At 42.4% G+C, this 23,044-nt stretch overlaps 2 protein-coding genes across 3 annotated transcripts; one reads left to right on the plus strand and one right to left on the minus strand.

Moving 5' to 3' along the window:
• Positions 1-487: 487 nt before the first annotated feature.
• On the minus strand, positions 488-8,931 carry LOC115046662 (oxysterol-binding protein-related protein 2-like). Of its 2 annotated transcripts, XM_029507180.1 has the most exons (14): positions 8,846-8,931; positions 8,406-8,556; positions 8,190-8,301; positions 5,898-5,973; positions 5,228-5,362; positions 4,999-5,096; positions 4,700-4,882; positions 4,237-4,344; positions 4,055-4,144; positions 3,840-3,963; positions 3,205-3,324; positions 2,994-3,117; positions 2,812-2,902; positions 488-2,653 (listed from the first exon to the last, which is right to left on the minus strand). In XM_029507180.1, exons 2-14 carry the CDS (start codon positions 8,440-8,442, stop codon positions 2,551-2,553), a joined length of 1,401 nt encoding a protein of 466 aa, XP_029363040.1. In that variant the 5' UTR covers positions 8,443-8,556; positions 8,846-8,931; the 3' UTR covers positions 488-2,550. The 2 variants fall into 2 exon arrangements, with proteins under 2 accessions (XP_029363040.1, XP_029363041.1); XM_029507181.1 differs by lacking the exons at positions 8,406-8,556; positions 8,846-8,931 and having other exon boundaries at positions 5,898-6,010; positions 8,190-8,300.
• A 1,260-nt stretch (positions 8,932-10,191) lies between these two features.
• Positions 10,192-20,904, plus strand: LOC115046402 (uncharacterized). Its single transcript, XM_029506737.1, has 9 exons — positions 10,192-10,936; positions 12,659-12,883; positions 13,886-14,044; positions 15,903-15,974; positions 16,080-17,240; positions 17,335-17,454; positions 18,597-18,646; positions 18,728-19,895; positions 20,414-20,904. Exons 1-9 carry the CDS (start codon positions 10,343-10,345, stop codon positions 20,558-20,560), a joined length of 3,696 nt encoding a protein of 1,231 aa, XP_029362597.1. The 5' UTR covers positions 10,192-10,342; the 3' UTR covers positions 20,561-20,904.
• The last annotated feature ends 2,140 nt before the right edge of the window (positions 20,905-23,044 follow it).

Consider the following 23,044-nt stretch of genomic DNA (forward strand, 5'->3'; position numbering starts at 1 on the left):
ACATTCGTTCAGAACGTATCTGAAGATGGAACAAGGCTGTTGATTTTGTTTTTTTACAGGATATTTTCGTAATAAAATGTATTAAAGCCTTATGCTTTATTATTAACTCATTCTGATTAATAGGAATTTTTTTTCCATGAAATCACCATAAAAAAAAAACAAAAAAAAAAAAAAAAACGAATGTCGCTTTATTCGGCAAAAATAAAAACAAGTATGACGAAAAGAAAGATTGCAAATAATGAAAATATCAATGCAGGATTCATTTTCGCTCTGCTCATCAGCCAGCCTGTCTCCTCCTGACCTCCTGTCACGTTTCCCTTTTTCAATAATCTTAAAATAGTTTGTCTTTCTCAGATTGTTTCCTCTTGAATACATTATGTTGTGTAGGAGGAATGTATTTTTTCTTTCCCAGCCCATCTGGTATAATAGCATATCAGAACAACTGTGGAACTGATACAAAATCAGATTATTCAAACAGTTACATGGCTGATCGTTTCAATAGTCCATAATTTATTTCTTAAATATAACTTGTATGCATATGGTTACGTGATGATTAAAGAATGAGGAGGTGAAAAACAGATGAATGAACATACAATGTAAACATTTTCAAAAGGATGCTCAACAGAAACACAGTTGGGTCAGGAGAAATCAGAACAACCACCAAACAGAACCTGCACCTTTGAACGTCTGCAGGTGTTACAAAATAAATTCAGAGGAAAGCTTGGAGCAGCTGGGGGGGGGGGGGGGGGGGGGGGTGATGTCAGACAAGTCGTTAAACAGTATGTGCATAGGACTGTGAGCCTTCAAATGTGCAGTTTAACGCAAGGTTAGTGCTCAGAAACAAAAAAGAAACATCTCTACACTGTTTTACAACCACACTTTTGTACAGTTTGTGTATAAGCATCATATCATCAGCACAACATTCATTAACGGTGGCCTCCGCATCACACATTGGCTAATAGCTAAAGAAGAATTAAGTGTTTTAATGTTTCACATTTCAGGAGGGCAGACTGGATGGATCAGTTTGCATAGTTTCATGGTGCCTTCAATGCCCTGTCTTATTTGTTCATGCTGTGTCTGAAAACAGATATGACGTATTAAAAAAAAGGGCCGAGGAGTTCACACAGTCTATTGTCCCTGTGAAGACAGCAGCTGTGTTTAAGAGCAAATATGACACAGCTTTCTCTTTAGACCAGAGATCATCAAAGTGTGGGGTGGACCTGCCCAAAGGGAGGCAGGAAGGTCATAACACAGTCAAATCTGATCACACAAACATGACATATTTTTTTTGTATGTCCAGTGTGACCGAGAACATGATTATTCATTTATTTCAATGCGAGTGAATTATATAATAAAGAGTTTAACCCCAGAGTTTTACATAAATTTGTTGATGCAGGTATGCCAAATCTAAACTAATCTCCAGATGTAGTCCACAGGAATGTGTTCTGTTGTCTACAACTCCCAAATCCCATTTTAATGGAGCTGCAACGGCAAAAATAAAGAACACAATTATACCCCGAATCTAGATAAGACACAATAATAATGTAAGTTACAAATTCTATCAATATGATCTGCTTTCTGTAATAGAAATAAAACTGGTTCTTATACTCTGGGAACACAGATACTCATTTGCAGGCATTGACTGTGTTGGGACCCAACGAGCCACAGATGGCTGGAGGCGGAGCCCAGTGTCACTCTGAAAACCTGTGGTTTAAATCGATACGCGCCGCATGCCTTTGATTTAAAAAGTTTCATGTGAATGTTATCACAGTACTATACTCAGTGCCGAGGAAGTTTTTATGGCTTTAAAGTGTGTAAATAATCATCCTGGTGACCATGCATGCACCAGTTATTATACACATGATCTATGTTACAGCAGACGATACAATGCACCAACAATATCAGTTTACTGTGGCAGTAAACATTTTCATAAGCAGCTTTCATTTCTACTGTTCGTCTCTACTCACAGAAAATTATCACACTTGTGATGTTTTAGGGAGGTTTAGTGCTAACTAAAATAGACTTCTAATATTCAAATAGATTATATATAAAAGTAGCAGATGCATTTAAATAACCCCTGATACCTGAATGCAATTTGAGAGAAGTGTGTGGAGTGTCTTCGGGTGAGATTATGGTTGAGTACCTGAACTACTAACCTGAAGATAAATCCTTTAGAAGTCAAGAGCTTAGAGACCTGTGGCAGCACTGCAGCGATCACACAGGTGACTGGTTTAAAAGCATCGACAGGTGAGTTACATACAGGTGGATTATTATTGTTACTGGACATGACTAGGGAGTATAAAGATGAAGATGGGTTGATGCTCAACATTTACAATAAGTAAACTAAAATTCTCCTCAATATTATATTTTTGCTGTGTTCCAACGTTCACAGTCCGATAATCTGAGAAACTGTCTCATCACATTTTCATCATCATTGATTCAAACAAAGACACAGTACCAGTGAGTGTCTGAATGTCACAAAGACAACTCTAAGTTGCAGAGAGAAATAAAAGAAGATTCTATCAGTGAGGAGGTCTTCACACTTCTGTGTCAATAAATGTTGGGACAGTCAGTGTAATTCCTGTCAAAGTATCCACCTGTGTATATCCAGTCCTCTCCTCTTGTGTGGGGGTTTGTTCCCAGCTGGAACCACCTGACAAGACAGGAAACAAACAAGTCCTGTTTGAATGACAGGCTTAAGGAAAACATCACATAACAGGAGTGTGGGAACATCTTAAAATGAAAACCTGCGGGGCATTTTTTGCATCTACTTGTTCAATGGCTGAATGAATCCTTAGTTTTTGCACTCACCTGGTTGCCCACTCCTCTTCGTCCTTAGAGCGTTCCCGGCGTGCAGCCCTTTGTTTCTCCTCTAACCTTTCTTTCTCTGTACTTGCTGTCTCTATGAAAACACAACATAAATGAAGACGCTGTTACAGAAACATCTGAGGGTTCTATTAATGCAGTGCGAACAGTTGTGATGTTGATCTTACCAATGTCTCCGTTTTCCATGGCTCTGATGTCGGGCCTCAGCCGGCAGTCTGTCGGTGCCATTAGTCTTTCCATGCCAGGCTCCAGCTCATTTAGTGTCATGGCAAAGCTGGTGAAATTGTACATCTACAGAGGATACAGGAATAAAAGTAGTAGTTACTTTGACCAAAGTCCATACAGTGTAGGATGCAATCTACATTGTGTGTGTCTGACCTGTGCTGAGTGAGCAGGCCGTGGTGTGATCTTCCACAGTAAGGCACTTCCTGGTATCACAGTCACAGTCTCCTGACCTTCTGACATCTCGTGTTCTTCCTCACTTTCACAGCTATGCTCCTACACAAGTGCACACACAGACACACACACACACACACACACATTTATCCATATAAATAAAATGATCAGACATGGACCAACTAGCTCTAACTTATGTAAAGTACAAGTGCAAACAAGTGATTCACAGAAATACAGTTGCCACAAATTCAACACGTTTCTCAAGCAACAATGCATGTCATTGCAAGACATTATGGATTAGTGCTGGCAATGATCTAATCATACACTGCACTTAGAACATAACTCGAACTAGACAACAGCAGTAGCACACTACAGAAATCAAATACACTTTTACCTTACCTTCTACTAAAGCCACTGCATGTTATTGTGAAAGGAAAAGATACCATTTGAGAAAAAGATTTTAGAGTGGTGAGTAAAATTCACAGATTACTTCAGGTTGCAAGACAGATGAAACATGTCACAAACGTGAGAACAGACTCTAAATTGTATTTAATCTCACGGGAAGGTCAAACGTCAGTCCGTTTGTCGGTTTCTTGTCAAACTGGAGCCTCACTCACCTGTTTAAGCTTTTTTGCGTCTCCCGTTTTCTTCTCCAACTTCTTGTGTGTGTCATACGCCTTCGGGTCCACGCTGTACATGCACTCTGTCCACTTCCCATAGATCACTCGCCGCTTCTTCTTACTGGTTCCACAGCAGAGACACAAAACTCGGCTTGTGAAAAATTTATCCCAGCCACTGGCTATTCACAGTTTTGTTGTGGTGACACTCTTACTTTTTGTCTTGGATATGACCCTCTACTTTGTGCAGCTCTTTCCCAAACATCCCACACGGTTTGAAGTTCAAAACACACTTATCTCCCGTGCTGCAGAAATGAACAGAAGCAATGTCTGTATCAATCATTATCACTGGTCTTGGCATTTTAAAAATCTTGACAAATAGCATTTATTATTGTACCTATGATTGACTATTTCCACAGTTCCATACTGCTCAATCCAGAGTTTCCCCAAGATGATGTTATGCACACAGCACATTGGATTTGTCCACGTGTATGCTTCTTTATGTCTGTAAGGAAAGTCAGAGTGCCGAAGTTTAAGTATTTGTTGTGGATTTATTTATTTATTTATTTTTTAAATCATGTTGAAAGAAAGACAAGAGTTTTCACTTAAATGTTGACCTATTTCTTTAAATAGCTCTGGGCTGCGTTTACATCACGGCTGCTTTAATTTTCAATAGTTCATACCAAGTCAAGTAAGTAAAGAATTAAAAATATATGTATCAAGTGCAGCCAAGAATATTTATTGTATTCCCACATGCAGACATTTGTGTTAATTGTTAATCATGAAGACAATCAAATACAGAAACACCATTCATTGAGCATGCAGAAATGGCAAGCACATAAAATGGCACAAATACTCACTTCAGTAACTCCAGTGTCATGGTGCCTTTGGGCTCAGCCTCCACACTTTTGCCCCAAAATTTGAGTTTCGGGTAGATGGAGCCATGAAACTCGAACTCGTGCTTCAGAGACTGAGCATGGAAGGCACTGACAGGCGGGTGATGGCTCACCTGCTCTGAAATTAATCTGTACCCGTCATCCTCCCTTAGAAAAAAAAAAACAACAAATCGAACAAACAATGAAAAAAAGAACAACTTATATTTATCCTAAAGATAAACCTGTAAAAGACATTCCTCAGGCTTTTGCCAATAGTCTTATACCTTACGAGTTCAAATGTCTCCCCCAGTAAAGGATTAAATGGCTTTCCAGTCCTTTCCCATTGAGATGCTACAGCTGAAACAGCAAATGCAGCAACAACCTGTTACGGAAAAATTAGATGAATCAAAGCAGATCTGCAATGATCGGTCGATTTATTGTATTCCTGATCAAGAAATCTTGTATTGTAATATTTCAGTAACACACAACATCAGAGATATTGGTTAGCTCTACCTGCATGCGGTCTATGGAGTCTGATAAACTGCAGGCTTTGTAGATAAGGTGAGTGTGTTCCATGTACTCCGAGATTCTCTGGAGAAAGCTCAGCGGCTCATTAAACACAACAGGCATTGCTATTTTGGACAGCTCCTGCAACACCCGGAAAAAAATAAAAATAAAATAATAATAATAATAATAACACACTCATTAATACAGACAATTAAATATATAAATGGCCAACTAAGATATTGGTCACATCATAGAAGAGACAAGGTGTATTCTAGATTTAAAGCATAGAACATTGGTTTAGAAAATACCTTACTCAAGCTCACGCAATATATTATTTGGCTTCTAAAGAACAGAAATACACTTTCAACAGCGGGGATGGCCTTTGCATCTGCTACATGCAGTCGTTTATTTGATGTTATTTATGCTCTTACTGACGGCTTCAAAGGGTGCATTTTCAAAATCAAGTGTAGCCATGTGAGCAAAGAAAAGAACAGCGTGTTCAGTCAAGACTCGTGTTGTACCGTCGAGTTGAAAGCTTAAGTATGTACGTTATTCAATTATTTAAAAAAAAAAATGCCTGCTACACCACCCAAGAACCTGACTACTGGTTGTTCGTACCAAAGTCCAAGAACCAGATTAAACTGTCTGAGTACGTGGACGTCTTTCTCTTACTCACCATGCCGATGCATTTCTTCAGTATGCTCCACACACTGAAATTGTTCCTAGAGATCATTTCAGCAGGCAGGGCTTTCCTAGAAGGCATTTGCACGATGTAAGATTTAAAGTATTCTGTGAAATCAAACAAATTTTTGTATCTATTCAAAGCTGGCTGAAAACTGTTGGTCTATAACAGAGCTGATGACTGTAATAGTAGCAATGCTGATCTGCACAGGAGGTGTTCACTCGCTATCATTTCAAATATGTGGTTGCACTGGATGACAAAACTTTCACACCATGTGGTTAGAAGTGTACATACATGTATACATCATACATAAGGCTATAGTCAAAGGTTTGGACCCCATGTGTAAATTAAATATGATTTTTCAATGTTTTTTTAATTGAAGATAATAAAAAAAGATCCTGTATCAAACAGCCATTAAAAATACGCCTACTTAAATTGTCGAAAAAAATTGGTAGTTTTTATTTCATCAAACCCCCAAAAGGTTTGAGCAACACAATTAGTAATGTCTCAGTCACCTCCCCTTTGCCACTAAAACCGAATATTAAGATCCAGCCAAAGATTTTCAATGATGCTAGCGTTTCACAAAGGCACCTACACCTGGATAGGGCTCTTGAAGATGTTTCACCTGTCGTCTGAAAAGCTTCTAAACTTTTTAACTTATTGTGGGAGGCCCCACTAACCAGCAAGAACGGAAAATGCCTTTTACACACGAATACAATTTCAAGAAAGACTAGCTGCCTTCATAAAGAGATACCATGAATTTAATGACTGAGGATCCTCACAGACTGATTCAATATGGTCTCTCAGAAGCAGCAGCGTGTTTTCTGAAGGAGGTCATGCTGGATTTGGAGGTCTGCTTTGGATCATCTTCCTGTTGTAAAGCCCTGGGTCTTTTTGGTTTCAATGTCCTACTAGTCAAACATTTGCATCCAGAGTTTGCTGATATACAAAACCAGTAAAAATTTTGGACACACTTTCTCATTCAAATGAATCGGAAAGCGTGTCCAAACTTTTGTCTGGTAGTGTATACTGTAGTGAAATGCATTTTTCCTCCCATCTGTATAATATTTCCTGTGCCAGTAGCTGCAACACAACTCCAAAGCTGAATTTTTCCACTCACATGATAAACAGATGGCAAAGTCTTTTCCTTAAATGCAGTGCCCTTTTTATCTAAAAGCACACAGCCATATAATCATGTTTGCGCACCAACTTTGCATAGTGAAACAGTGATCTGCCACTGCTGGATCAGTCCTATAACTGTTGTTCATGCCTCTCTGTTAGGAGACGTGCAACGCCACACCTTGGTTTACGCTTGGAGACGGGGCTCCCGCCTGTGCCCCATCCCAAAAGGTGCAACATTAAAAGATGACAAAAAGATGCAAAGTGTAGTCACATTTCGTCAAGCTCAATGCTACAAGTGACGCAGTTTTTGCAACAAGACAATTCACACTAAGACTGACAACACAGCAAAGCACTTGACAATGCATGGATTAATATAAAAGCAGAAGATTGCTCTGTTCACGGTTCTGATTTCTGTAGATAAGCTTCATCCACAACTTCAGAGTGTACATTTTCTACTGCTGGAGACACTGTCCGTCACAAGTGGGCTTGTCTGTTACCTGAAAATGCAGACCTATTTATTTTTTTGAGAACTAACTGCTGAGTGGTGTTAAGGTTTTAGGTATTCAGCAGTGAGCCTTACATACTTACTTGCACATATATATTTTTCACTGATTTCTTGCATTGTTTACTTTTTGTTCCTTTGTGCCTGAATATTCTGTTGGAGCTGCAGTGTCTCGGGAGGTAATCTGAAGGCAGCCAGTTCGATTCAAGTTCATTTCAATGTTTATTTACTGAAATGATACAAATAAATAAATAAATAAAACTTGCACTGAGGGGGGAAAAAAAAAGTATTGTTCCAGAACCGGTATCGAAGTCAAGGTATCAGTACTGAAAATTTTTTGAATGATACCGAGAGCGATCATTCCAATAGCTGTAAATTCTTCATCAGAATTCAGAAAGTTTAACCACTTTAAGATCTTTTTAATGACCTGATGAACTCTGTAAGCATCATCTTACGATCATTATCCAGGTTCATATAAGAAAATGCATTACTGGAAGGAAACTTGTGACCTGCCTTAAATGATAATATGAACCATTTACAGCCAAATTAGTCAAAGAGTGCTTCACAAGCATTAACAGTAAGTAAACATTTGAAGAAAGGCTCAATTGTACCAAAAATATAACCAATCCAAATGCATATCAGATTTCTGTTTGGCTCCTCACCTCCGCTCCCACACCCCATTCTCCTGGGAGGTGCTGCCATCCGTCACCTGCTTGCTCTCAAACACCAGGGCATCTTTAAAACTAACCTCGCAGGAATCATCTGACTCCAGCCCTGTCGGGGGGGGAAAGGGGTACAAATAAAGACACGATTCATTCATTTGAGGCACAAGAAGCAAGCATTTTTATGTGCATGAGCTTCCTGTCGGCCCCTCTCACCTGTCTCAGCGTCGTAAAACTCCTCCTCGCTGTTCATACTGAGCAGAGAAAGTAACTAAGCGTTACTCAGAAGCCACGTTTCCACCATCGGCCTGTCCCTGCAGCCCAGCCTCTCTCCAGAGCATCACAGACAGCCAGCCACACACTCTACCTGCAACACGGACATGTCGTTACACCGAGCAGGGCCTCGAAGCCAAACACTGCTCCACAGCACGCCATGAATAAACCAACATCAGCTGTCAGCAGCTCGCAGCTCCGAAGCTGTTAGATAGTTAACCAGCTAGCTAGCTAGCTAGCTGACAAGCTAATTAGCCGCTAGCATCGCTGGTTTAAAACGTCACTGGAGAGTTGGCGGGATTAGATTAACCAACGTTATCAGACACGGACAAACACACAGAAGATCAAACACTAAGGTCTAAACACGAGTCAGTTAAATCTACCTGTGAATTTAAGGTCAAATTAAAGGCGCTAGGGACGTAAACAATCGGAAAGTGCACTGCCTCTGAAGCTGGGCGGAAGTGGGCGGCAAGGACACGCTGATTGACAGACGCATCAGCCAATCAGATCTCGGCCGGCAGCAGTCTAGAAATAGGAGGTAAAGAACAGATGTTGAGCTATTTTCAACCCAGATCTGATAATGTGACATTAAATAAGGCCCAGGGGAATTTAATATGTGGTGACAGGGTCAATTAAGGCTTCATTAACAGAAGTGGCGTAAAGGGAGTTCATTTTAAGGGCTTTTTAGGGGCAGAACTCGCTAACATTTACAAAAACATTGCATGAAGCCATTCATTTCAACTTGGCTATTTTTTTTTAAGTACTGAAAATTTGTGAATGAATTAAAACAAAAATTACCGCGTTGTATAAGATAAATGAAGGCATTTAACGGCTTGAAAAAAAGAAGGAATAAGTAAGTTGTAGTGATCCTTTCAAGGGTTTAGACTGAAGATGTGGAGTCCCGCAGCTACTTTCAATCCAGTTTCAATAATATGACATAAAAAAAGGGACTGTCATACTAAAAAGGAAGTGTTAAAACATCTTACTATGGACTAAACTGAGTATCATGCTGAAGTACATGAAAATGAAGACCCATGTACTCACAATAAGTGGTCAATTTTAAAATTTCTACATGCACCTCAAATAATCCACAAGGTGGCAGGTTCGTACCTGTCATCAGTCAACTACAAAATGACTAAATTTGCTATTTATTTCGAAAATTAAAGTTTAAAATACTTAAGTGTAAACAATCTAAATTATATGAAGCATTAACCGGATTGTGATACTGAATGCTGCTTTTAGAATTTATGAATGTGCAAAATCAAAAGTTTTATCACTGTCATAATATCATCAAGTCATTATTTGAAACTGGTAAATGAATAATTTATAATAGGCTAATTAGCTGTTAAACTGTGATTTCCGCAGCAGATACGGAGCTTTGCATCACAGCAACATCGAAGAGTCATAGTAGGTCCGGGGAAAGGTGTTTTAAAATAAAGCTGATTAACTGTCTGTGCTGGGACAAAGCAAGATTTCACAATAGTAATGTGGAAAAAGGTATCATTATTATTTGTTTTAAAAAAATCTCAATACCAATAAATTAATTTTCCTTTGGTCAAATAAACAAAGGATCAAACCACATTTTCATCGAGGGTGGAGGGCAGGCTTTTATTTTGGAAATGATGGCCGGAAATCAGCCTTGAACTGTGTTAGTCACACATTGGTCATCGTCTGCCCTATTTCTGAGTGTGGCTTATGGCATGCTTTCAGTCCTGAGGATGAAGAGCAGCCAGCCGGATCTCCTGATTCATTGAGCTGTAAACTGCAGACATTGACTCATTTCACACAGTTGTGAAAACACCATGATCACCTTCAATCAGAAAGCTGCGTGCTTATTTTATTCCGCCTGAAAACACCAGAGAGTGTCAGAAAACGGGGGGATGAACAGAAACGGAGACAAGAGCGCAAAGAGTGCGCCTCGGAGTCAAAAACGTCACAGGACGCTCCAAGTTTCTCTCCAGAAGAAGAAGGACTCGTCTTCTAAAGATGCTCAAAGTGGCTCCTACTCCAAAGAGACCCAGTCAGGCAAGTCCGACCCAGAGAGAGAGTTGAAACCAGCAGAGTGCCAGAGGAGCCCCGGTGCGCAAAGGAAACTCTCCGATGCCAGCAACGCATCAGAGGACTTGAGCAAAGACTCCGGCTGCCTCTCCGGGAAACTCTCCTCCTCCGACAGCAGCTCAGAGATATCCGACTGCCCCTCGGAGGGTAACAAGCGCGACTCCCCAGGCAGCGACAACGAGTTAAGCTGGATCGAAGGCAGAGCTTACGTGATCCCGGACACCGAGGGGAAAGTTGACGGCAAAGCGTGCGCAAAAGCAGCCAGAGATAGCTGGACTCTGCAGCCCGATGCTGCTGGAGCCGGCCTGGGTTTGGCACACTCTTCGGGCGCCTTCTTGGAGCTTATGATGGGGGACACAACCGAGGACCTTGTCAGAGAGGTGGAAGATTTGAGGTCGGAGAACGAGTATCTGAAAGTAAGTTTAATTAGATCTGCCTTGATTCAATCTGTTTAATTCAGTTTGTGATTTTAATTGTGTTCGCGTGATATCCTGTCTATTTTTTTCCTGACATCAAGGGGTATCTTTAGGTTGGTTTTGTGACACAGTCCCAGAGGGAGGCCCCTTGAGACTCTGAACACCAGAGCCGATTTTCTGTAAATGCTCATGTCAGTATTCATTAGTGACTGCAAGACAAACAAAAGGCTGCTCTGCTTCAAGAATCAGAAGTGAAGAATCCGACATAAATAACCAGGAGCATGTTTCTCACACAGAACGACTGTGCATTGGAAGAGAAAAACAAAACAGACTGTTATTTATTTCTTTATAACAATCTTGAGAAAAATCTATTATCATCCCCGGTGTCATGATTGACTTCTATTCTGAATTGGTGCAATCCATACGTGGAGATGTGAAAAACATTGACTTGAACATTTCTTGACAACGGCGTTAAAAACAAAAACAATTTCGAGTAAATGCAATGCATTAAATATTAAAAGTAATAGTCTGAAGGCAATATCGATTTAATAAATAAATGTAACCTACTGAATGCATCCCTGTGACTGCTAGGCTACTTCTCAAGCATGAATAACAAGACTTCTTCCTCCTCTGAATAGATTTTTAACAACAGGATTGCAGCTGATGATTGTTCCCACAGAAGTTTTTATGTGGTGATTAAGTTCCTGGTCAATCAGTCCATTGTGTGGTTTGTGTAATGTTGTTCTTGTGGTACCTGTCACTGGTCTATAAACGCCTCAGTCGTCGCCATCTTGGCAGGAAGTCGCATAATTCCGACTTATCCAGAAGTGGGCAGAGAGAAGCCCGGACTTTCGGTGTTTGCAGGTTTAATAACTATGATAAACATAAACATAGGCTCGTGTGAACTAAAAACTTTTTACTCCAGAGCAAACAAATTCTACAGTTTTGTTTTTAAACCCAAATCGCTAATTAACGAAATAAGCTAACAAGCTAGCAATTCCGATTCCTGATCATTCGTGCTCGTATACAGATAAAACACCGGCCCAGGTGCATTTTTTTCCATAAACAGGGCTGAAAACTTATTTTTCAGTCTGTTTAGTCAGTTTATCTCACAACAGGCCACGTTATTTGTTCGATATCAGCATTTCTTCAAAAAGGAAAAATAGCCCAGAAGTCAAGAGTCGCACCCGAGTGACGCCACGTATTGCGTCACCAGAAGCGGCCACACCCACAATAATGTCTGACTAGAACATAAAATTCATTTAGGTGCCAATGAAGGTGAAATTATCCCCAAAGACCAAAGAGTTTATTGTATATATTTATTGGGTTTGATACTGAGTTGGTCCTGTAAAGATTAAAACACTGGCTAGTGATATAGTGACGTTATTACATCCAGTAAATGTGTCTTTAATTACACTTAATAACAGTTCTTTGGCTGATGTGAGGCGCCCATGTTTTATTAGTTACTGTGTACTTCTGCTCAGCATTTACATTGGAGTTGTAACAACTGGGATTCCTGGAATTAAGAAATCACACATGATAAGAATCCCATGGGTTATATATCAGGCTCCTACCATATAAATAAATAAATGTCATGAGAAACAGACCCCCATTGCCTTCTATATAATTTCTGCTCCACACATCCAGTTTGTAACACAGCATATTTGTTAAATGCTTGCGATCAGCATCTTCAACTTGCTTTTGTTTTTATGTCTGTCCCAGGATGAAGTGGAGGAACTTCGCTGTGAGATGCTGGAAATGCGTGACATGTTCCAGGAGGAGGAGGTGTACCAGCTGCAGGACCTGCGGCTGCAGCTCGAGCAGGCCAATAAGACGTGCCGCATCCTGCAGTACCGCCTCCGCAAGGCCGAGCGCCGCAGCATCCGAGTGGCTCAGACAGGACAGGTGGACGGGGAGCTGGTTCGGAGCCTGGAGCACGATATCAAGGTCAGGAGTGTGCTAACACCTCCCTCTGTGTGCATGTGCACATGTTGTGTTGTTGAATGTGCGTGTGGTTTTGACTGAATCACTGCCTTTCCAGTCGCCGAGATGAAAGCTTCCACAAAGCTTTCCCCCATTTGAGTAAACTTAAAAGAGTTCTAAACTGAAGGGCCTAATCAGCTGACATCACCGTGAGTCATGACTTTTTAGTGCTGTGAAGTTTTCCCTGCTGTTTGCCCTCACCACAAAAAAATTAATTGGGACAAAGTGTATTCATCATGCATCCTGTTATTATTTTTAACATACGATGGTGTAATTATGTGGTGAGTTGTTCTCTATGAGTAGGACACATTAAAGTCCAAGCAAACCATTATCAGAATCCTACCAAGTCATTCACTCTCACTAAAACCAGAATCTGCGGTGGTCTGTTTCCCTGAACCAGTGTAAGTGTTATGTTGGTGTTGGATTCCCAGCAGCCTCAGCTTTACCCCTACATCTATTAATATGGCGAGTTCCTGTCAGAAGCATTCTCCTTGTAAAGTCTTTATGTTTTAGCCAACAAAATGCTGCAGTCACAAAACAGTGCTCATGAATGTAACCAGGACCGAAACAGTTTTTACAGCACTTTGCCTGAATGGGGCCTTGGATGGATTTGTGAGCAGGTCTACTGAACACAAGCCCAGGCCCTCCTGAGGACTGGGTGCCCCGGGGCCAGATTCAATTTGAAATGTCAACATTTGTTGCTGGAAAGCCAATCAAACAACTACACAAAGACACAAAATGACAATAAAGAAGCATAACACAGCCACATAGAAGCACAAAATGGCAACAGACGGCCAAATAATGAACAAATAACAGACAAGAAACATTCATGAAAAGATGTGACCACTGCGCCATCTGTCATTTTATTTCTCTATCAATGTGTGCCTTTTTTTATGGAGATGAAAGCCTTTTATGACTCTGTGCTCAGGGAGCAATTTTCTCAGAATGACCTGTTTTTACCTACAGGTTGCAAAGAGTGTTTCTCTCCGGCTTTACAATGAGCTGGAGTCAGTACAGAAGAAGAATTCCCAGTTGGAGTGGGAAAATGAGGCACTGCGTGAGAAGACACAAGAGCTGGAAGTGGCCAGGCAGGTCTTACAGACTGAGGTGGAGAAGACCAGAGAGGTGGGGCATTAAAGCAGAACATTCATAACAAGGCCAGTCAAAAGTTATTAGTCATGCCTGCTGATTTTTCAGTATGGAAGGGATCTTAATAAATGTCAACTTAAACCGTGACAGACACATAAGCTTCAGACTTCAGTGCCCCATAAACCTCCATCCCCCTTGTCAGGAAACCTCCTTTCCATTACCCCACACAGCTGCACCCATCCCTGCCAGTTGTCCCCCCTGATGTCAGGAGACACATGACCCTGGAGCAGATCAATGATATGAGCTGAGGGCTCGGCCTGCAGCTGCTCTGTGCCTGGGATGGCAGAAGCAGCCTGGTATGCTGAAGCCTGAACTCCAGGCACAGCTGATATCCTCAGCCTGGAGGACGGTGAAAAGGGAGAGAGGGTGTGAGAGATTACAGAAATAGACTCTCTCCTTCTTTCCCTCTTTCTGCTTTTATTAAGCTAGGCTAAATCTGGATCAGCACGTATTATGGCATTCATAAAGGCGGGTGTTGGAACCTCAACATGCTGGCCTACAACCATCGCAGCCCGTGCGTTCTTTCATCCATCTGCAGCCGCCGCACCCTGACAGTGATTGAGTTTCTCGCCCACCTTTTATTCCCGCTGCCCCTCCTGCCTCAGCGTCTCTTGTAGTAACAATCGTGCACTCTGGTGACACGTGACCAGTTTAATCCAGGATTCAGTGCTTTGGCATGAGCTCAGTCTGGGTCCACTCAGCTGAAACAGCTGCCAGTGTCTTTGACCCCAACAGGGAAATCCACTTAAATGACCTAATCTAGGAGCACAAAAAGACTCTCCAGATAGACGTGAAGGAGGAAAAGCATTTGTGAGACACCGCTGCTGTCTGTCCTTGACCCTGCGTGTGAGACTATGTATGGTAACACAGTATCAGTGTCAGGTCACAGTGTAGCTACACAAATGAGAGAAATAACAAAAGCCTCATTGAAGACAAAAGATGCATTTTTACTTTGAAAGGTAACACGTTTATCTCCATCATTATTCACAGTAATCACATTTCAGGACATGTTATGTTTGCACAGCCTCCAGGCCCACTGACCTTGAATTGAAAAGACTGTAACCCAAATGTTTCTTTCCTCTAGCCTGACTGTAAGAAGACTATTATTAACACACTGACATCCTGTCTAGTGTCTGAGAGGGAGACAATGCCATTCCTCTCATGCTCAGATTTACAAATGAACTTGTGTAGAGAAAAGGTTTGGGTCCACACTTTTATACTGTGCACGTTTTAAATTGTTATTTATTTAATGGAATAACTTGGCTGGATGTTTATTGGAGTCTAATGATATCATTTTCCTGTTACTCAAATATGATGCTACAGCCAACAACCATTAGCTTAGAAACAGAGTTTTTTTTGTGTTACATCTTGTTTGTTTAAAGCATATAAACACCAAAATCAAACATTTGTGGTCAGTAAGGCTCCATGAAGTCCCTGTGTCCTAGAAATAGTCACATACTTTACATATTAAACAAATGAAGCATCATATTTTTTGTGAGTTTTAAAGGTGCTGCCAGATAAATTTTATTACCTCTACACAGAATAGCTTCTCTCTGTTTGTTGTATCCATATCCAGTCCCAGCTGTAGCTCATTTTGCATTTAGGAGATATGAGAATGGTACCTTCTCATTTAATGCTCAGCTAGAAATGTCTGAGATTGTAAAAAGGTCCTTAAAGGTTATATCGCACTTTTAAAAGCTTTTGAAATGTCCTAAAACATATAAATTTTACTAACACCAAACTTTATTTTCGTGGCTTTTGAAAACAGCTTGGCTAATTTTTGACTAATAATAATATTTGGACTGAACCCCTCTGCCATTTTTTTAATCCTCAGATTACTCTGAAGAAGAAAAGCATTCGATCAACAGCCAACAAGTCTGAGAAGAGGCTCTGTCAGCAGCATGAGGTTTGATGCATTCATAATTCATATTTGATTTAAAAACTGGCTGCACCTATAAGAAACTGCACGCTGCGATAGGCTTGATTATAAATGTCGTTTGTTTGCCAAAAGGACGACAGCGCCGATCTCAAGTGCCAACTCCACTTTGCCAAAGAGGAATTAGCTCTCATGTGCAAGAAGCTCACCAAATTGGTATCAGAGAGTGAAGGCATGCGGGAGGAGCTGGCCAAATACCGCTCAGCCTATGGTGACGTAGATGCCACCCAATCACCTGAAGGCAAACACAACTCCGCCCACACCCGGGAGGCAGAGGTTAAAGTTCATCTGAAACTGGTGGAAGAGGAGGCCACGCTCCTGAGCCGGCGTATTGTCGAGCTGGAGGTGGAGAACCGTGGACTGAGAGCAGAAATGTGTGACCTGAGAGAGAAAATAGGAGGAGGAGGAGGGGAGGAGGAAGAGGAAGAGAATCGAGGTGTCGTGGAGGAAAATGTGGCAGCTTCCACACCGCTGAAGGACAAGGAGGAAAAGAAGCAAAGTGTGAAAGTGGGATGCACTGCTTACAAGCAGGGCCAGGATGTGGAGGCAGAAAAGGTTAAAGGTGATATTGAAGGGATGATCACTCGAGAGGGTCCCGTGGGTGGTGAGTGGGACCCTGCAGATAGTCAGGAGCCTGATCACAACAAAAAATCTGACCAGAGTCTCAAAGGAATAACTTTGAAAGACTATGAAACCCTCCTCGCTCTTAGAGATCATTCCTGCATTTTGAGTTCTGCCATCCAGCTCCTGACTACGCCACCCAAAAATAGACATTGTTCATCTCCCTCATGTGCCTTCATCTCTTCAGCAGATGTGGACTCAAACAGTAAAGCGCAGAAGATGTTCCTACCGGCGCCGTTAAATGAGGCTTTGGAACTCCTGAAGGCCATGCTGTTGGCTTTCATCGGGAGGGTGGAGACGCTTTTAATTAGAGAGGATTTAGGGAAGAAATCTGCTCAAATTGACGGACATGTTTGGGAATCCTTGGCTTTCTCCTTTTTCTCCGGAGATCGTGATGTGGCAAATCATAATATGAAAAAGTCACAGAGTGAGAAGGAGTGTGTTGAAGACCTCCGCACCACAGAGGTGAAGGAGAGAGCAACGAGACAAGCGCCTTCGTTCCAGTGGGACCTCCCTCACAGCTGCAGGGACCCAAAAATGCAACTTTCCTTGCAGATTCTGTGGATCCTCCATCAGTGGTGTCAAGTTAAAGGGCCCGGCCTGGAGAGAAAAGAGGTCAAATTAAAGATACTCATCACTTACTGTCACATATGAAGAGAATATTAGTCAGTTTTTTATCTCTAAGTGTATCTGGATCTTTCCAACTCAGGGTAAGGACAGAGCCATGTCTGTGCTGCGAGGCTTGTTGCAGGACCTCGGTGCAGAGCTTCGGGATGAGCGGGCTGAATTGAATGCTGAGGCCAAGGCCACGCAGGAGAAGACAGCTGAGGTAAGGATGGTGTTTCTCCTTCAGGCATGTGCCCTCCCACCATCCCCCCACCCGCTGTGTGATCCAGCGGGAAGTCCTGCCGATGATCTGCCCTCAGCCACGTTTTCCTGCTGACGCTCAGATCAACAGGCATCTATAAAATACTCACGCCAAAGTATTCAGGCTAATCTGTTGTAGGGACGGCAGCCAAACGGGACAGACATGTTCAAATCTGCTGCATGAAAACCCTCAACTGACTCGCTGCAGTGTCCGAACGTGGAGCTCTGCATGTGTTCTTCAAACTGACGTATTCTCAGTTAGTTTGCACCTGTTTGGCCGAATGCAGAAAAAAAGGCAGTCTTAATTTGCATTAGATGAGAAATGTAATCTACCATTTCAGTTTGGCTGCCGTTGGACTGTTGGTGTGTCCTTTGCACAGCAGGACTCAAGATCTGCTTTGCAAGTCCTGGATTTAGTTCTTTTTTTTTTCCCCCCGTCTTACTCCACAGACTAGAATCTAATCCGTCATCCCCTCAAATGAACATTAAATTTTCCGTTTTAAAAAAAGAGTGAATGCCTGCTGCAGCGTTTGTGGCTCTGTGAGGCGCCAATAAAAAAAAAGATATGCTTTGAGCTAAATGCACATCTACTACTATCCATGACAAAACAAATGAAAAGGCACACACCAGCGACATTTCTTCAAAGAGCATCATATGACCCAGCGAGCAAAACATTTACCCAGGTAAATTATTAATTATCTTCAAGTACATGCTTTTTAGCGTCGAGTGGAACATTTACATTTCCTCATGTGAAATAAGCTTTTGTCCAAAGTGAGACACATCAGTAAAGCTTCAGCAGAGCAGAAGACCTTTTTTTATTAAGTACTATATCTTTTGAATAAATGTGGGTGATCACATACAAGTGCAGGGTAAGAGCTCCTCGGACACGGTGGGCTTTTAGGAGGTATCAGATAAAGTGAAACATCATGAACCAAAATGTTGGACAAATTAAGCTGATGATGAAAGATCACAAGATCTACCAAGTTACTACAAATCATTGTGAGGGAGACATGAATCCAGCCCCAGTGGTTGAAAAGTCTCAGAAACAACAAGAGTTATGTCAAATTATCTACTTATTGTGCCTTTCGTCTCTCTTTCGCTCAGCGTGCTGCCACTGATGTCTTTCACGATGGACGACCCCATGAAGCTGACCGGTCAGTCTTTTCTCCATCTAGTCAATTTTTGTCACGAGTTCATGGAACCTGTAACTCATTTGTCTTCTGATTTTTGCACAGGAGCTCAGCAGGGATAAGGCTGAGGCGACAGTTTTCTCCACAAGGCCCTAAGAGGAAGAACTGGTGCTACGTGAGCCAGGAGGCTGCGCAGCTGGACCAGGAAGAGCCCGTTAAGACTTGGGACCATCTAATCATGCCGCTTAGCTTCCCTCATCTTGATTTTGAGCAGATGTCGATGGAGAGAAGTCACACTGCCCCAGAGAAGTCAGCTTTCCGTATCTACTACAGCCCTCCCTCAGCTCGCAGAGTTCAGCTGGCTCAGCTGAAGCAAAGCCCCGTTGAAGACAGAGAATCCATCAGCACTCCTCCCTGGTGCACGCCGCCGACCTCCTTCTCTCCCCTCTGTCTGCTCTCATCTACTAACCTGAGCGACGACGTGAAGGAAATGACGGCCAGCTGGAAGCAGACGGGTCAAGGCAGTTCACCGGAGAAGGGACAGAGGTTAGTGGGCCGGTGGGTGGATGTGGCCTGCTCAGGCACTCAGACCCACATGAAGCCCCAGATGGTGAGTGTTGGTCTACAGACAGATGGGACTCAGGGGCTGGTCTCTGTGAGAGGCAGTCCTACCCGAGGCCTGAGCTCCTCCTTGGTCTCTGCTCGCTCTCATCACATCTCCTCCTCGCTGGACAGAATAGCAGGTCGAGTCGAGAGGACCAGATCCTCCACCTCCTCGCCAAAACTGTACCGGAGACATTCTGCATCTGGCACATCGCCTCCCCCCTCAACCGGCAGCCTGAGCTCATCCTCCTCCAGAGACCGAGCTCTGTGGAACCTGAACCACCAAAGCCCTTCTGGCCTCGCATGGACCCGACAAACCAGTCAGAGACCAGGATCAGGGCAGAACCACAGTCCTCTGAGCAGCACCAAGCCTCCCGCCAAAGCTGCAGGCGCCAACCGTTACGGTTTGGTGACTGAGTTTCTGCGCAGGGTGAGTGGTCGGGCTGAGAAACAAGCACCGGCGTCCGGCCAGAAGAAGAGCAGCCTGAAGAACCTGGAACGTGCTCCGACGAGGCCTCAGGCTGCCTCGCTGCACAGGACCGACAGCGTGACCCGCATCGTCAACCAGAGGTTCATGAAGCAGAGAGAGGAGGCCAGTCGGGCCCAGAGGGAGGAGAGAGGCGGCAGCCTGAACCAGAGCGTCAGACACGGCACCGCCGGCACCGCAGAGGTGAATTTCAGCTTTCGTCTGTTTAAAATAGTGTTTTTTTACTAACAGGTAACTGTAGTAAAGGCACAGATAAATAAAATCAACATGAATGCAAATGAATAAATCATTCAACAAAATAAATAAAACCCAAAGGTATTTAACATGTGCACCAGTCAAGTAATTCATTTTAAGTTTAACTCAATCATTGCAATGAAGTGCTGAAAAACAAGTGAATCAATTCTAATTCTTTTTATTGTGAAAAAAATTATCCCAAATGCTTCAGTTCCTACTGTTTGATTTTGAAGATTTGCTGCGGTTTGTCATAAAGTGAGAAAAAACTCCAGCTCTTCACTTTGGACTTAAGAAGGATCTTTTTCTGACCTTTTATAGAATAATCATGGGATCTTTTATACTATATATATAATGGCTTTTATTAATTGAATAGAAATAATAGTCGGCCAATTGTTAGTGAATTTTCTGTCGACTGATGTGTTTCTGTTGCCTCATCCACCTTCCCTCTGCTCCCTCTCCTCCATCAGGAAGGAAACTACGACTGCAGCTCCAGCAGCACTTTGACTTTCTGCTTCGCTCGTCCGTCTCGCTCCACGCAGAGACAAACGACGGCCCAGAGCAGACTCCACCGACACAGATACTCTCCTCCGGTGAGCACGGCTGTGGAGGATTGACGGCGGCAGCTCTCCTGAAACCTCCAGACTGCTCAGAGCGGTCGACGTCACAGGGCAGCAATTTAACATGTAGTCTTTCATTGTAAACCTGCTTTTAGCTGGACTGACCTGCAGAACGGGCAGCCTGTGTGTGGCATTAGTAGGAGAACCGCGAGTAAACTGGTAGATGTATTTCTGTCCTTTCGTTGCAATTTAAAACACTGTCCTTTAACAAATTAACGCTTACTTTAGCTCATAAAAAAAACCCCACAATCTTACATATGTTGAAAACTCATTCATAATAAATAATGCAAACTTTAAATTAAAACTGACTTTTGCACTTATATTCTGACTGATTTTATATCTTCGTGACATTTTGTAGAAATAGTTTCATCTTTTACTGAATAAATATCTAAGATCTGAACAAGATGCTGTAACTCTTGATTTTATTCATCTACATGTTTATTGTCCTTCACACCTCAGTCTTTATCTGGAGCTCTGACTTAAGCTGTAGAAGCATATTTAGTCTGCCTCAGGATGGGATCGGGGGGGCTTTACGTCACATGCTCAAAGAAGAAAAAGTAAGTGCTAAGAAGCTAATAAGATAAGATTTCCTTGCCTGTTAGGAGCATGATCTCCTTCCTCCCTTCCTTCTCTATTTCTGTGACTTTCACTGCCCCTGAGAAACTGTTTCTAAAATGTGCAACCATGAGGTTCAGCTCCACCGTGGGAGACAGACGCTCCGATTCTCTCAGCGCAGATCAGCTGAAGTGGCTGCAACTGGCAGCCGCCACCATGTGTCTGTCATCAAGGACGGCGCCACACAATGACCCGGTGTCACATTTCTGCCCCCAACACACACACAAACACAACAGTGTGGCTCAGTGCCCAGCAGAGTATCTCCAATTCACTGTAAGCCAGTTTCACACAATTAGTTCAAATGAAACAGAAAATAAACCAACAACAGCAAACACAAATAATAATAGAAAAGAAACAATAAACAGCATTCAGGAATAAAAATGTTGAAAAAAAAAAGAAATTGTATACATAATAGATGGAGGGATAACTGTGTGAGTGACAGTGACAAATCTTTTCTCTGGAAAAAAAATGTAAACAGAAGAAACAAAAAAAAAATGAACATCATCTTTTTTGGGGACGATGAAGACAAAATGTGTTCTAATATAAAGTCATGAAAAGAAAACAGTTAAACAGTTTATTAATCCGGTCTCCAGCCCAGCTGATGGCGCTGCTTCACTTTTGAGCCATTTGTTTTCCACCAAAACAGAAGAGAAAGCTGATTCAGGAAACGCTGCAGTGAGAAATGTTCAACGCTGAGATGGAGTCAGTTTTCTCCAGATTTGACTCTTATGACTTCCAGGCAGATCAGAGGTTTCAGGACGGACTGAAGGTTTTACACAAGACCCGGGACCAGGCCAGGCTGCAGGACCTGAAGCTCTTCTTTTATAACAGGCGAGTGCAGCTCCATTCACTATAATAATAATAATAATGATAATGACAATAATGAAAGGAATATCAGACAGTTTCCTTTTTAGATCTCTAACCTGTTAATTTCTCTGTATTGTGTTTTTGCTACGTTTAACTGCAGTTTAAATGTTCTCCATAAATGATTATCAAATCAGCTTTATTTGTGTAGCGCCAAATCATAACAAAGTTACTTTACATATGGAGCGGGTCTAGACCAAACTCTGCCTCGACCGGTTGGGTTGAGTGAGAGAGAGAGAGAGAGAGAGCGAGCGAGCATGGGAGGTGTAGTGCAGGGTGCATTATTTATTCTTAAATATTGAAAACCAGTTGTCTGTCATTGAAGTCCTGTTTCTAACAGAGCTGCTCTTTGTCATCACCAGGTTTGTTGAGCCCATCGACCCATCCAGCTACAAACAGTGGCACTCTGCTCCTCCTGCTGGGACCCCGATGGACTCCAGACCGGACCGCCTGGACCACCGGACTGCAGCAGACCCAGACTCTGGTGTGGGTGAAGACCAGAGCAGCGGGACGTCTGCAGAGACAGAACTGCAGCAGCTTTCCTTCTCTGAGGTGATGCAGCTCATTCAGGAGGGGAAGGAAGTCCCAGGGACGGTAAAACTGGACATAAGGCCGAGCAACCAGAATCCAACTCCTTCTCAGATGGACAGAGTGCTGAAGCCCTGGGAGACAGCTTCAGCTTCAGACTGACCCGTCCCTCCTTTGGGCGCAGGACACATTGACTGATAAGCTAATGAAGCAATATTGGATAATCAAATTAGCCATTAATTATTTATTCATCTCTTGATATCTGAGGTATCCATCACTGCCCCCATGATGGAAATAATAAAGGACAGAATTGAAATATTTTGGGTTTATAATATATCCTGAGCTGAATGACAGAAATAAATCATTCATCTTTTTATAAGATAAAACAGGAGGTGGTTTTTCTTCAGTTTGTTGTTGCTCTGTCTCTATGTGGTGTTTTTAACACCCATCTTTTTAGACCTTAACAAGAAACGC

The sequence above is a fragment of the Echeneis naucrates genome, chromosome 7, assembly GCF_900963305.1.
Source record: "Echeneis naucrates chromosome 7, fEcheNa1.1, whole genome shotgun sequence".
Taxonomy (NCBI): domain Eukaryota; kingdom Metazoa; phylum Chordata; class Actinopteri; order Carangiformes; family Echeneidae; genus Echeneis; species Echeneis naucrates.

Coding starts and splice junctions, on each gene's coding strand:
- LOC115046402 (XM_029506737.1), top strand. CDS start 10,343: ATGAACAGAAACGGAGACAAGAGCGCAAAGAGTGCGCCTCGGAGTCAA. Junction 10,937..12,658: donor CGGAGAACGAGTATCTGAAA/GTAAGTTTAATT, acceptor TGTCTGTCCCAG/GATGAAGTGGAGGAACTTCG. Junction 19,896..20,413: donor GCACCGCCGGCACCGCAGAG/GTGAATTTCAGC, acceptor CTCCTCCATCAG/GAAGGAAACTACGACTGCAG.
- LOC115046662 (XM_029507180.1), bottom strand. CDS start 8,442: ATGAACAGCGAGGAGGAGTTTTACGACGCTGAGACAG. Junction 4,883..4,998: donor GAGACATTTGAACTCGTAAG/GTATAAGACTAT, acceptor TTTTTTTCTAAG/GGAGGATGACGGGTACAGAT. Junction 3,325..3,839: donor ACGCAAAAAAGCTTAAACAG/GTGAGTGAGGCT, acceptor GCACTTGTGTAG/GAGCATAGCTGTGAAAGTGA.